The 14,302-nt window shown below is 39.9% G+C and overlaps 2 protein-coding genes and 1 pseudogene across 2 annotated transcripts; all 3 read left to right on the top strand.

Annotated features, from left to right (window-relative positions):
* LOC127753639 (magnesium/proton exchanger 1) lies at positions 1–4,025 on the top strand. The gene is made up of 9 exons (XM_052279051.1): positions 1–165; positions 929–1,336; positions 1,417–1,592; positions 1,678–1,796; positions 1,909–2,057; positions 2,163–2,284; positions 2,913–3,129; positions 3,220–3,349; positions 3,457–4,025. The coding sequence occupies exons 2-9, from the start codon at positions 976–978 to the stop codon at positions 3,752–3,754; spliced, it is 1,572 nt and encodes a 523-aa protein (XP_052135011.1). The 5' UTR covers positions 1–165; positions 929–975; the 3' UTR covers positions 3,755–4,025.
* A 1,995-nt stretch (positions 4,026–6,020) lies between these two features.
* On the top strand, positions 6,021–9,891 carry LOC127755291 (pectinesterase PPME1-like). The gene is made up of 3 exons (XM_052280944.1): positions 6,021–6,594; positions 7,350–7,846; positions 8,977–9,891. Exons 1-2 carry the CDS (start codon positions 6,088–6,090, stop codon positions 7,794–7,796), a joined length of 954 nt encoding a protein of 317 aa, XP_052136904.1. The 5' UTR covers positions 6,021–6,087; the 3' UTR covers positions 7,797–7,846; positions 8,977–9,891.
* A 1,384-nt stretch (positions 9,892–11,275) lies between these two features.
* LOC127755855 (pectinesterase QRT1-like) lies at positions 11,276–11,837 on the top strand (annotated as a pseudogene).
* Positions 11,838–14,302: the final 2,465 nt, after the last annotated feature.

Below are 14,302 nucleotides of genomic sequence, written 5' to 3'. Positions count from 1 at the left end.
ACAGAAAGGAACCATCTGGCTTTTAATAAATAAATGCAGTAGCAAAGGTGGGCTTCTGCTTCCTTCATCCACACCAAAAGCAAGAACCCCAAGAACCGCAGATAAAAAGGGGAGCAAGAAGAACTTTGCTCCGATCCGCCGCCGCCATCTGCTCCCTCCACCCCGGTAATCTGCCACTCCTCACGACTTGGTTTTGTTCATTCATCTTGGCTTCCAAGTTTCAACATCCAACTCTCTTGGGGAAGGGGGGAAAAAATCCCTCCTTTGTTTCCTCTCTCCAAGAAGTTTGGGAGGGATCCCCTTCGATCTTAAACAAATGCCCAAGTTCGTCGCATTCAACCTTTCCGGATCTCTGTAGGGGTATTGATAAAAAAGGGGGAGAGGATTTTTAGGGAGTGGCAAAAAGGAGTGTTTTTTTATATATTTTGATTAACTTATTGGGATTAGTGTTGTTTAACATCGATGAGGTGGCATCTAGCAATTTTGTGGTTACTCGATCCAGTGCTTCAGTTGTTCGAATCAGTTCCTTGTGATATCCTCGTTTTTTTTTATCCTCTCATTTGCTGTTGTAATTCAGGATTTTTTTATCACTTGATATATATCTAAATTTATTCCCCTGTTACCAATCTCTCTCCATGAATCGTTCGGCAACGAGATCATTGGAATAATTCAGTTTTTCTTCACGAGGTCTTTTACCTTTGCACTGTTTGCTAGCCTGCCAGACTACTCCTGTTTGGTTTGGTGGTGAAGTGGTGAACACCTTTTCATCAAAAAGCCAAAAAAGTTCTTTTAAGCTTGACAATTTATTAGTTGCTGAACTAGGTAGGTTGATATTGTACTGTAGTAGCCATTATTTTCTCCTGTTCATAACCTAACATTTTCTTGATGTTAGTATTTCTGATGGAAACTGGCATTTGTGTTGTAACAGGAACTGGGAATACTGCAGTTCTCGTCTTATAGCACTCATCTGATCTGATGGACAACATTAACATGGCAGATACTGCTCCTTCCTGTGATACTTACCTGTTGTTCAATGGAGAAACACTGCTTCCAAATGGTGTCCGTGCGTTTATTTATACCGTTGTCCTCGCGTACTGTTTTATTGGTCTATCCGCGATCACTGGCCGGTTCTTCAAATCGATGGAGAGCATCATGAGACACTCCCGGGAGGTTGTCACAGTAGACCCACACACAAATGCTACTATTGTCAAGCATGAGAAGGTGTGGAACTACACTATAGCGGACGTTGCTCTCCTCGCATTTGGTACTAGCTTCCCTCAAATTTCACTAGCAACGATTGACGCAATCCGAAATCTGGGTCAGCTGACAGCAGGAGGTATACTTTGATCACCTCGTGCAAATGTTTGTTCCAAAGCATCCGCAATTGTATCTAATTCGGTTTCTTGTGATTTGCAGGTTTAGGGCCAGGTACCCTTGTGGGTTCTGCTGCATTTGATCTGTTCCCCATACATGCTGTTTGTGTGGTTATGCCAAGGGCAGGCTCTAAGAAAAAGATATCTGATCTCGGTGTTTGGTTAGTCGAGCTGTTCTGGTCATTCTGGGCATACATTTGGCTGTATATTATATTAGAGGTAAGCCATACATTCTCATCCTGCTATCTAACTATAAGCACTAAATCCAGCATTAGGTCATATTAGTACTTTTCGCTGTATACAGGTGTGGACACCTAGAGTGATCACCCTCTGGGAGGCCTTGCTGACAGTACTGCAATATGGACTGCTTCTGCTTCATGCATATGCGCAGGATAAGCGCTGGCCATATGTGTCAATCCCTTTGTATGGTCCTAATCCCTTAAATAATCGTTCCTTTTATCTAATCTTTCCTGTGGCCATGTACAAATTAAGGATGCACTTTCCTGATGCTTCTAGTTTTATTTGCTGAAAACAGGGCAAGAGGTGAGAGACCTGAAGATTGGGTTCCGGCGGAAGATGCTTCAGTTGATTATGATGATAACTATGATGGGATTGGGGATATACTCCCTGGCCAGAATGAGGATATTGTGGATATATTCTCAGCGCATTCTTACAGTAATGAAGGTAATCAATTTCTGGTTTTTTTTTTCACTCACTATTTTCTTTACTTCGTGTAACGATTCTTCGGGGTTCGAATTATTCTGAAAGTAGTTTCTTATTGCCTTTCAGGGTATCACCATGTTGCAGAAAAGGATGTGGAAGAATCTTCAACAGGTCTTACATTAAAGAACAAATGGGAGGATACTCACTGGTTCTCTATTTGGTGGCAACAATTTGTTGATGCTGCAACGGTAATTTAATTCACTATCACTCTATATTATACCTTGCCAATGCCATTTCCTGTTTAAATTAGAATTAATGCGCAGTTATTAGATCAATGTAGTTTGTGAGGGGGTACTTGTAAAACTTAATTTTGCAAGCCAACAAGGACATAACAATGACAAGATATTTTTTTAATGAGAGATAAATTGGTGGATTGAGAAGGATGTTCTAGACTTTATAAGACAACTGCAAAACTTATTTCTAGTTACGCATTCAGTGGAACTACAGGGGTGTACGACTTGGATAACTTATACAGTCAGGAGAACTTTATCTGTTGCATATCATCACACCAAATCAAATTTTATGCCCCTCTTGTGCTGTATTCTTGTGTTATTGGTTTACCATTTCTAATATATCACCAAAGGCAAAATAGAATAGTAAGCGTATTCTTTTATCTTTGTTTAAGAGTGTTTACCACAAGCCTAACAGTGTACAGCCTTCAGTTGATGAATCCTTCTTAGCAGACTTTAACATTGAATTGAAACCTAAGTTGCACTCATTTTTAAGTCTTTGAAGTACATTGATTTGAACTGAAATTAACAAAAATTGCTACAGCATTCCCATTGGTCATAAGTGATTTTGTTATTATGTGAGCAGTTGGAGAGTTCAGTGTCAAGGAAGATGGATTCTACCTGTTTGAGAGTCATCAGAATCTCGTGGAACTTAATCATTGCACCTTGGAAAATGCTATTTGCTTTCGTTCCCCCATATGAAATTGCACATGGCTGGATCGCTTTTATTTGCTCACTAATCTTCATAAGTGGTATTGCTTATGGGGTTACTAAGATTACAGATCAGATAAGCTGTGTCACAGGTTGGAACATGCTCCTGTACAAGTTCAATTTATCATCTGTCAAGGGTTTAGCTGCTTGCTTGCTGATACAAAATCTACTATCCTGTGTAGGAGTAAGCCCATATGTCATAGCATTCACAGCACTGGCTGCTGGAACATCATGGCCTGATCTAGTTGCAAGCAAGATAGCTGCTGAGCGTCAAATCACCGCCGACTCCGCAATTGCCAACATCACTTGCAGGTACATATCTGCACATCTCCTCTCCAGTTAGTTGTTCATGCCTACTTTCAACCTTCTGTAAATATATCTTATCGAGGCGGGATAAATGGTATATCTTATTTCCTCAGCAATTCAGTGAACATATATGTTGGCATTGGTGTTCCATGGTTAGTGGACACAATGTACAACTATTTTGTCTACCAGAAGCCCCTGTACATAGACAATGCTGCTGGCCTCAGCTTCTCCCTTCTGGTCTTCTTCGCGACGTCGTTCGGCTGCATCACGGTTTTGGTTCTTCGTCGCGTCATACTTGGCGCCGAGCTTGGTGGCCCTAGGAAGTGGGCTTGGGCAACATCAGTGTACTTCATGATCCTTTGGGTTGTTTTTATTGTACTTTCATCCTTAAGAATCTCTGGAGTAATATAGACTACCTACAAAGTGTATATATAGTTGCAGTTCTTCATTCTTTTCTTTATCTATCTCTTATGGTTTTCTTTTTATATATTCATGGCCATTTTTACACACAATAAATATAGAAGGCCGGCCAAAGTTAGTCATCCTATAGGTACTGTACATATATACATTACATGTGCTTGATCGATGTATTATTTTTGTAAGCTACTGCATATTCATATAATGAAAAGCTTTTCTGCCTGAGAAAAAAAAAAGAGAGATGTGCCACTGATTACAATATTATGCTCTTTTAGAGAGTATTTTCACCTCGGAAGAGATTTTGTTTTTCTTCTTAATCTTCCTGACAACTGTATGCCTTGTTTCAAGAAGGCCGACCAATCGAGCTTGATGGAAGTCTCGGAACATCTTTTGTGGTTTTGCTAGATTCAAGACCTGGAGTCAATTGAACCATTGAATTCAGCGTGCTCCTCATCAGAGATACTCCGTACTCGTAAAGGAAGTTGTTTTGGATAGCGACATGGTCCCCAAAACATAAATTTGACTTCTTGTTTCTATAAAAATATTTGTTGAAAAGTGATATATGTATACTTTTATGAAAATATTTTTCAAGACAAATCTATTCATATAATTTTTATGTTTTCAAACTCAACAACTTGAGAGTTATTCATGATTTATATTCCCAAGGTTTGACTTAAACATTGTCCTAAACGACTTTCTTTACGAGTATGGAGAAAGTATGCTGTTATTGCAAAGCTAAACAAAAGCATGACATTTCCAAGATTTGTCATCCGATATGTGCAGCATAAAAGGAAAATCAGCCCTGTTTGACATGGCTCCAATGCTTAAATTCTTTAGAGAAAAAACAGAGTTTGTAGATTAAATTAAAGTGGCATAATCTTTTTATTTTGATAAAAATATTAGCAAATATCATACCCTAATATTCTTAGCATAGTACTCCATCCGTCTCACTTATTAAGGTACGATCAAACTTGGCATAGTCTTTAAAAGCTACTTTTGGACTTTAAATTTGTCATACATTATAATGTTTCTAGCAACAAAACCATAGTCATATGAAAGTAAATTTAAATGATAATCCAATGATATTATTTTCATCAAATAAAATTTAATTTATAATAAACTATTTATTGATCAAATATTCAAAGAGTTGAATATTAAAATACATGTGTGGCTTAGCAAGTGGGCCAAATTAATTAATGGAGTAGTAACAGCTTTAACCAAAGAAATTTCAACAATTTCCCAAGCTAGAAAAAACCCAACTCTAAAATAAACTTGAGTTAGAACTGTGTTAAACACCTAAGTTGTAATACCTGTTACTCTCTCCGTTCTCATTCTATATTTGTCCTAAGTTAAATATATCTACCTTTTCTATCTGTCCTAAGTTAACTATGCGTGAAAATGTCTATCTATTCTACTACTCACTTCGTTTCACGTTATAAGATGTTTTGACTTTGGTCAAAGTCAAACTGCTTCAAGTTTGACTAAGTCTGTAAAAAAAATAATAGTTTCAACCCAAGACAAATTTATTATGAAAATATATTCAATTATTGATTTAATGAAACTAATTTGGTATTATAAATATTATTATATTTATATATAAACTTAGTTAAATTTGAAGTAGTTTAACTTTGACCAAAGTCAAAACGTCTTATAACCTAAAACAGAGGGAGTAAGTAATTTGAAATGAAGAGAGCAGACAAATAATAAACTAGTAAAGCCTGTGACTTGGGTTCTAGTCATTGACCGTGTACATGTAGGCCTTGTTTAGATCTCAAAAAATTTTGGCTAAAAACGTCACATCAAATGTTTGAACACATGCATAGGGCATTAAATATGGGAAAAAAATAAAACCAATTGCACAGTTTGCATGTAAATTGCAAGACGAATCTTTTAATCCTAATTATGCTATGATTTGATAATGTGATGCTACAGTAAACATTTGTAAATGACGTATTAATTAGGCTTAATAAATTCGCCTCGCAGTTTACAGGTGGAATCTGTAATTTGTTTTATTATTAGTCTACATTTAATACTTGAAAAACTTTACACTCAAAGAAGTAACCACACCCCTAGGTTGGATTTGGATGTTTGAATCCATTTTCTTAAAGGAAAAAAAAGGGAAGAGGAAGCTAGCACTGCTCTGGTCCAACAACAAGATTAGACAGATCGACCAAAAATAGCGGCCATGCATGCACACTACACATGAATATATATAAATATATGCATGAATTGAAGAAGGAAGCTCGATCGATGAGAAGAGATCATCATTTATATATATATACTATCGACGAGTTATATATCGATCCATCCATTATAAATAAATATTGATGATGACGACGAGGAAATCGGTGCTGTTCCTGCAGCTGGTGCTGCTGGTGGCGGCGTCGCTGCCGCCGGCGTCGAAGCAGATGGAGGTGTCGCTGAAGAAGTGGCTGGCCGACAACCAGCTGCTCTACACCACCCCGGACGCGGAGGACACGGCGATGGACGCCGGCGTCGTCGCCGCCAGCAAGGCCCAGGTCCACGTGGGCGTCGACCCCGCCGGCGGCACCATCGCCGACGCGCTCGCCGGCGTCCCAGACGGCGGCGGCGGAGGCGAGCCCAAGAGCTACGTGCTGAGCCTGAAGCCGGGGCAGGTGTTCCGCGAGAAGGTGGTGGTCGGCAAGGGCAAGCCGTTCGTCACCCTCAAGTCCGACCCGGCCAACCCCGCCGTCATCGTCTGGAACGACACCGCCGCCACCCTCGGCAAGGACGGCGAGCCCCTCGGCCACGTCCGCAGCGCCACCCTCACCGTCGAAGCCGACAACTTCGTCGCCTCTGGTGTCGTCATCAAGGTCGTCTTCTTGCTTTGACATTTTTTCTAAACAAACTTTTTTAAAAGTTTATGGATAAATTAATATAACAATATTTTTTAAAAAATAAACATATTATATCCAATGCTATACATATATATAAAATTGTAGTTGCGGATGTTGCTAAATTTTCTGTAAATTTAATCAAACCTAATAAATTAAGTTTGACTAATCGACTTATAATACTTCCTCCTTCCCTAAATGTTTAACGCCGTTGACTTTTTTAAACATTCGTCTTATTTAAAAACTTTTGTGAAATATGTAAAACTATATGCATACATAAAAGTATATTTAACAATTAATCAAATGGTAGAAAAAGAATTAATAATTGCTTAAATTTTTTGAATAAGATGAACAGTCAAACATGTTTAAAAAAGTCAACGGTGTCAAACATTTAGGGACGGAGGGAGCATGAAACAGAAATGATCGGGGAGAGAGTATTCCTTAATCATATATATTCCCCTCTCTCTCTCTCTGTATATATATATTTTGGAATTTTAAAATTATTATTTATTTTATTTGTGACTTACTTTATTATTCAGAGTATTTTAAGTACAACTTTTTGTTTTTTATATTTTCACATTTTTTTTAATAAGATAAGTGGTCAAACAGTGCAACCAAAAAGTCAAAATACTTTATATTATAAGACGGATGGAGTATATATATATATATATATACATATATATATATATATAGAATTAAGGTTGTACTCTTAATTATATATATTTGCATTGTAGAATGATGCGCCATCGGGGGTGGAGGGAGGAAAGACAGTTGCGCTGCGTGTGGCAGGAACAAAAGCATCCTTCTTCAAATGCACGATCGAGGCCGGCGGGCAAGGCGCGGTGTACGACGACGACGGGCAGCACTACTTCAAGGAGTGCACCATCAACGGCGGCGCCGACGCCATCTTCGGCTTCGGGAGGTCCTGGTACGACGGCTGCCGCGTCGTCTCCAAGAAAGACCCTGCCACCGTCGTGTCGACCACGACGGCGCAGACGCAGAGGGCGCCCAAGTATGAAGGGCTCGATGGGACCACCAACCCCGCCTTCCTCGGCTTCTCGTTCCACAACTGCACCATCGAGGTCGGCGCCGGCGGCGGCGCCGACGACAAGGTCTACCTCGGCAGGGCATGGGACGATTCGTCCTTCGTCGTCTTCTCCAATACCATGATGGCCAATTAGGTTGTGCCTATTGGCTTCCAAGGCCAAAAAATGGAAAAGCCAGCAGAAGGGTATGTAACTAATTAACGATCCTCAATTTACATACATATATTGTCCTCAAATTTACTAAATTTCTAGGTCATCCATAGAAGTGCACTAGGATATATTGTGCCCAATCCAAACAACACCTCACAATGAGGTCCCTTATGGCCTTATAAAAATTATGGGATTTGCTAGATTTCAATTTCCTAGACTTGCATATTACTAAGCCTAAAATTGTAGTGCTACACAAATGAAAATTTATTTCATTTTAACTATAATTTTGTTGTTATTTATTTTTCTACTTTATTTTTTTATCTAGCTTTGATTTTTTAATGTAAATTTGTAAATGTTATGAGTTATTAAGTTTATTTTATGTAATTTTTTTGTAGGTTAGAATAATTTTCCAACCATTGATTTAAAGAAGAACTTAAGTTATTTAAATAAGTAATAGGGGTAATAAGTAACAGTTATAAGAAAAGTGACTGAAACTTTTGAAAATATCACGTGCCTAAAATCTAGATATTCCCAAAATATCTTACAAAAATATTAGAAGGCAGGTAGCTAGAGATATAAGTTCTCTATCGGTTGACCACGAGTTGATTATAAGCCAAAAAGGCTTATTAGAAATAAAAAAAATAATATACGAATAAAACTTTTATATATGTGTGCTTTAGCAGCTAAAAGTCTAGTGTTGAAAAAGAAATCATGTTAAAAATATCCTAGAATCAACTCTAAAATTTTAAAATTCAAAAATTGGCAATGGCTTATTCCACGGAGGACAAACGATGAGGCCTATATATTTCATTGGTTAGTCACAAGACTCTCCATAATATTACAAATGCTTGTTCTTTAATAATGGAATAACATCCGGCCTTTATTAGCTACAATCGCTTATTAAAAATGTTATTTGCTCAATATAGAACTGCTAAAAAGTCCATGGATGACGAGGCAATAAGTCTAAAAATTACTCAACGCAAAGGGAGAAATACGTCTTACCCAATTCGATATTACAAATGCTTATAGCTTTAAAATATTGTATTATTTAACTTATAGTTTTGTTCCCACAAAGAACTAGAATATTGGCCTTAAACCCTTTTCATCTTAAAAAAAGCCTTGAAAATCAATTAACTATACATGTTTGTTGCATATATGTATGCAGGAGCGGGGCCTATTATGGCGTGTACAAGTGCTCTGGGCCTGGTTTGGAAGCAAGCAAGAAGATGGGCTGGGCCAAAGAGCTCACTGATGGCTTCCCCTATGCCAACCAAGAATTTATCTCGGGTGAAACGTGGATCCTGCCCCCACCCACACCCACGGACTGATCTAGGATGCTTTGAGATCACTTTGAGAAATTTGCTGCAATTTTAGTGTTTTGAATTTAACAGCCAAATAAATATCGAGATGAGGGACAAAACTTAGGGCTTATTTGGTTGGGCTCTTACTCTTAATGAGAAGTCTGGAGTAAAGTTGTAAAGTGGTCCAAAGCCCGCTTTGTCCCTCTTGTTTATTTTTTCGGATCATTTCTCCACTCTTTTTGTGTGGAGCTAAAATTTTTTGGTTGGGCTTTAACTCTAAGAAAAGTAGTGCTGAGATTAAGCTCCACTAAATATGCCTAAGTATAACTATTTCATCTGTACCTTTAGATAATGGATGAGTAAAATTGCATCATTAGCCTCTTTTCATCAATTCATAAATGTTGGTATCCTTGGTACCTACTAAGGGGCATTTACTCCTATAAAGCAAGTCATGTAAAAAACCACATCATCAAAGCCATCAAAGATAACAACTATTGGATCAAGAAGCTAGTCCGAGGCTAGCGAGGCGGTGCTCCCCGAGGCGGATCTGTGCGACCCTCTCCTCCTCCACGATCTGTGCGATGCGGATCTATACAATGTGCGATGTGTGGATGAATTTGTGGATAATTTTGTTATTGTGTTGTAGATTTTGTTGATGTTTTTATGATTTTGTGAATGATTTGATGTATTTGGGGATATAGAGAAAATGCAGCTTGATGTATTTGGGGATTTTGTGAATGATTTGTGTTGCTTGAAGATTTGTGGATGATTTTATGAATGATTGATGGCGCTAAATCATGCAAGCAGAACAAAAGAAGAGAAAAAAATATTAGTCCCGGTTGGTAATATCAATCGGGACTAAAGATGCACATCTTTAGTCCCGGATTCGTAGTCCTGGGACTACGGGGGTTCCCAACCGGGACTACAAAGCCTTTCTCCAGTAGTGGATGTTACTTTTGTTTTAGAAACACTGTTCATGAACTGAATATATATAGGCGATGTTGAAGTTAGCATCACAAATGGACTAAGAGAAAGGGGCGTAAGAATCAAGAGATGGACCGAAATAAGCTAATACATATGTATCGTATGAGTTAGCAAACTTAGCATCACAAATGGACTAAGAGAAAGGGGTATAAGAATAAAGAGATGGATCGAAATAAGCTAATACATATATATCGGGTTAGGCATGGGTTACTTATGGATAAAAAATGAGACCCGCCTATTGCCCAGGATGTCGATCTTCGGGTCTCGGGTGAGCGTGCCCGCGGGTAAAAAATCACACCCACATTTATACCCATCGGGCCGGGTATCCGCGGATACCCGGACTCATCCCTATAATCCCGTAGCTAGAAAAAACCCAACTCCAAAATAAACCTAGGCTGAGTTCGTTTGTTATTTTTGATGACACGCAAAATGAGATAAACCATTAATGCATGATTGACCGAGTATTGTTTTACTATAAACTTAAAAAAATAGATTTATTTGATTTTCTTTTGTTAAAAAAGTTTTTGTATAGAAAATTTCTGCACAAAATGTAATAGTCCGGGAGGACTGCTTACGGACAAGGACGAAGTTGCCGTAGCTAAGTTGCTCAACCGAACTCAACCTTAGAGTTAGAACTATATAATAAACAAAACCTAAATTGCTATTGGAAAAATGGCAACTCGTGAAATCTCTGACCTATTCTCTGGTCATTGGCCGTGTACGTCTTTGTTTGAAGGTAGATCGAGGCTGGGTTTTGATCCATTTTGTAATTAAGAAGAATTGCTCTCGTCCAAGAGGAAATTAGACAGACCAAAAATACTCCCACTATTTTTTAACAGATGACACCGTTGACTTTTAAACATATGTTTGACTATTCGTCTTATTCAAAAAATTTATGTAAATGTATAGATATAAATCGTGCTTAAAGTACTTTGAGTGATAAAATAACTCACAACAAAATAAATTATAATTACGTAAATTTTTTGAATAAGACGAATGATCAAACGTATGATAAAAAGTCATCGGTGTCATCTATTTAAAAAACGGAGATAGTAGCAGTGAGACACATGAATTAGTACATATATTATGTGCACATATTGAAGAAGAAGCTAACACGATCGATGAGATCATCATATATTATCGGGTGATAATAAACGAATTGAAATCGATATATCGATAATGGCGACGACGACGCAGCTGCTCCTGAAGCTGGGGCTACTGCTGCTGGCGCTGGCGTCGCGGCCGTCGCCGTCGCAGCAGTCGCAGGCGTTCTTCGAGATCTGGCTGGGGCAGAACTCGATCGATGCAGTACGGCACGCCGACGATGGACACGCCGCCGATCGCCGGCGACATCGTCGCCGCCAACGCGACGGCGGTCCACGCGGCCATCGACCCCGCCGGCGGCGGCGACGGCAAGCAGTACCGCACCATCGCCGACGCGCTCGCCGCCGTCCCCGACGCCAACAACACCAGGCGCTACGTGTTCAGGCTCAAGCCGGGCCACGTGTTCCGCGAGAAGGTGGCCGTCGGCGAGGGCAAGCGGTACGTCCCCTTCGAGTCCGACCCGGCCAACCCCGCCGTCGTCGTCTGGAACGACACCGCCGCCACCCCGGGCAAGGACGGCGAGCCCCTCGGCGCCGCCGGCAGCGCCACCGTGGCAATCGAAGCCTCCAACTTCATCGCCAATGGTGTCGTCTTCAAGGTCCTCTCTTCACCTTCTCTTCCGTTCCATAGCTCTTAACCTTTTGAATAAGATTCTTTTATACTACTCCCTCCTTCCCTAAATGTTTAACGCCGTTGACTTTTTTAAATATGTTTGACCGTTCGTCTTATTCAAAAACTTTCGTGAGATGTGTAAAACTATATGTATACATAAAAGTATATTTAACAATAAATCAAATGATAGAAAAAAATTAATAATTACTTAAATTTTTTGAATAAGACGAACGGTCAAACATTTTTAAAAAAGTCAACGGCGTGAAATATTTTAGGATGGAGGGAGTAAATTTGACTATTATTATGTTTATGGCAAATTTTGCTACAGAACATCCGAAAAACATGTAATTAGCTGGTGGAGACCGCAAGAACACGTATCTGCTGTAGGACACCGTAAAAAACAGATAATTAGCCGTAGGACACTCGCGACATTATTTTATTATTTTTGGAAAAATTAGAAAGAGAAACTAATGTGGAAGTACGATTCTACCCCTGCTCTTCATGATACGATCCCTTGTGTCCCCAGTGACACGATCGCGGCACCGGCCGATCACCCGACAAACGAGAGCGGCCGAGCACGTAAATGACACATTCGGGCTCGCGCGGTCATGGAGCGGCGCGCACGCCGTGTCGTCGGTGTCGTCGTCGTCGCCGTGCACATGCGGTCGTGCACGCCGCGGCCCAAGCAGCCAAAGGCATCGTCGCCGCGCATGCCACCGTTAACGACAGCACCCGTCTCATCCCACACGATGGTCTCGCCATATACGCCAAGCAGCATGGCAATTGGCATGCCACGACATGCAGCAGGCATGGCGTGTGCGCGCCGCGCCACACACGGACGCAAATAGGGCCGTGCCTGGCACGTTCCTGACGGGGTCAAGCGAACAGGAGATTCCGCATACAGAGAAAATCTCTAGCTCGTCTCCTCCGCCTGCGCCATTACTGTCTTTGGCTGCTTCTTCCTCCTGGATCCTGCACTGCGACGATGCTCCTGCTGTTATAATCTACTCAGATGCTAGTTGGTCTATGGCACCAGGAAATATGTCACCAAAGGACAACTTGATTAGTTAATTAACTGACGGTGCAGAGAACTTGTCCTCCATTTGGCAACTGAGCTCCGCCGCTATCGGTTTGAAACCGCCGCGCGGCGCACTTGCTCGCCAGGACTCGTCGGGTTTGCTACAGGGATCGATTTATTGCGAAAAGCCTTATGGCTGGTTTGAACCGGACCCAGTCGGATTGAAATAAGTTCGGTCAGGGGCAAACTTGTCTTTAATTACTGTTTCTCTCTCCAATTTCCTCGGAAATAATAAAATAATGTCGTAAGCGTCCAGCAGCTAATTACTAGTTTTTTGCGGTGTCCTACAACAAATATGCGTTCTTGCGGTGTTCACTAACTAATTACATGATTTTTGGATGCCCTATAGCAAATTTTGCCAAGAATCAAATACATGCTCAAGTAACACGGATTGAGTGCCACGGGAACAGGGAAGCTGCGTCCAAACCCACACCCACAGACTGATCTAGGATGCTTTTTGAGATTAATTTGATAAATTTACCTCAATTTTAGTGTTTTGAATTTGACATCCAAATAAAGTTTAAGATCAGTGATGAAATTTAGAGTCTGTTTGGCTGTGTTCCAACGGTGGAGGGCCCGCGAACTCCACTCCATCACTTTAGGCTTTAGCCCGCTTCACCTATGCCTTGATCACCTGGTGCGGAATTTTTGAAGCACCAATCAAAATATCCTGTATGCCTTTTTCATAGGAAACTTAGCCCATCTATTAATTCCAATAGAAAAATCTTACTGCTAATGCTGATTTATGAAAATACGAGGTCGGCAATTTTTACTGCTAGAAGAGCCCATCTGTTTCTAACATATCACTTATCCCATATTCTATTCCATATTATTTTCTTCGAATTTGATTCAGGAATGAATATTTATTTGTCTCTAATTCATAGATATTTAATAGGAGAATAGCCAAGATGGTCCCTAAAGTTTCGCTCCTGGGTCATTTTAGTCCTTAATATCTCATATTGTCTAAACAAGTCCTTTAAATTTATCACATGGGCTGATATAGTCCTTGGTCCCACCAAAATCGCCACATGGACATGCCATGTCACCCTCCTATGCAAAATCTATATGATTTGTCCAATTTACCCTTACATATATCATAGGAAAATAAAAAACAAAAGGAAAAAGTTAAAAAAATATATGGTATATGTAAGAGCAAAAATATACGTCAAAAGGGTGAAAAAAAGGAAAAGTATTTTTTTTCCTATGGTTATGTCTAATTCACCCTTACATTTATTCTATGATATACGTAAGGGTAAACTGGACAATTTATCATAGATTTTGCATGAAAGATGACATGGTATATCATATGACGATTTTGGTGGACCCAAGGCCTAGAAAGTTTAAGGATTTCTTTGAACTATTTAAAAGGTTAGGGACTATGCTGATCCTACCTATAAACTTTAGGGACTACA

This window comes from Oryza glaberrima, chromosome 11 (assembly GCF_000147395.1).
Source record: "Oryza glaberrima chromosome 11, OglaRS2, whole genome shotgun sequence".
NCBI lineage: Eukaryota > Viridiplantae > Streptophyta > Magnoliopsida > Poales > Poaceae > Oryza > Oryza glaberrima.
Note: the sequence above shows the minus strand (reverse complement) of the source record. Positions and strands in the feature narration are given on the sequence as shown.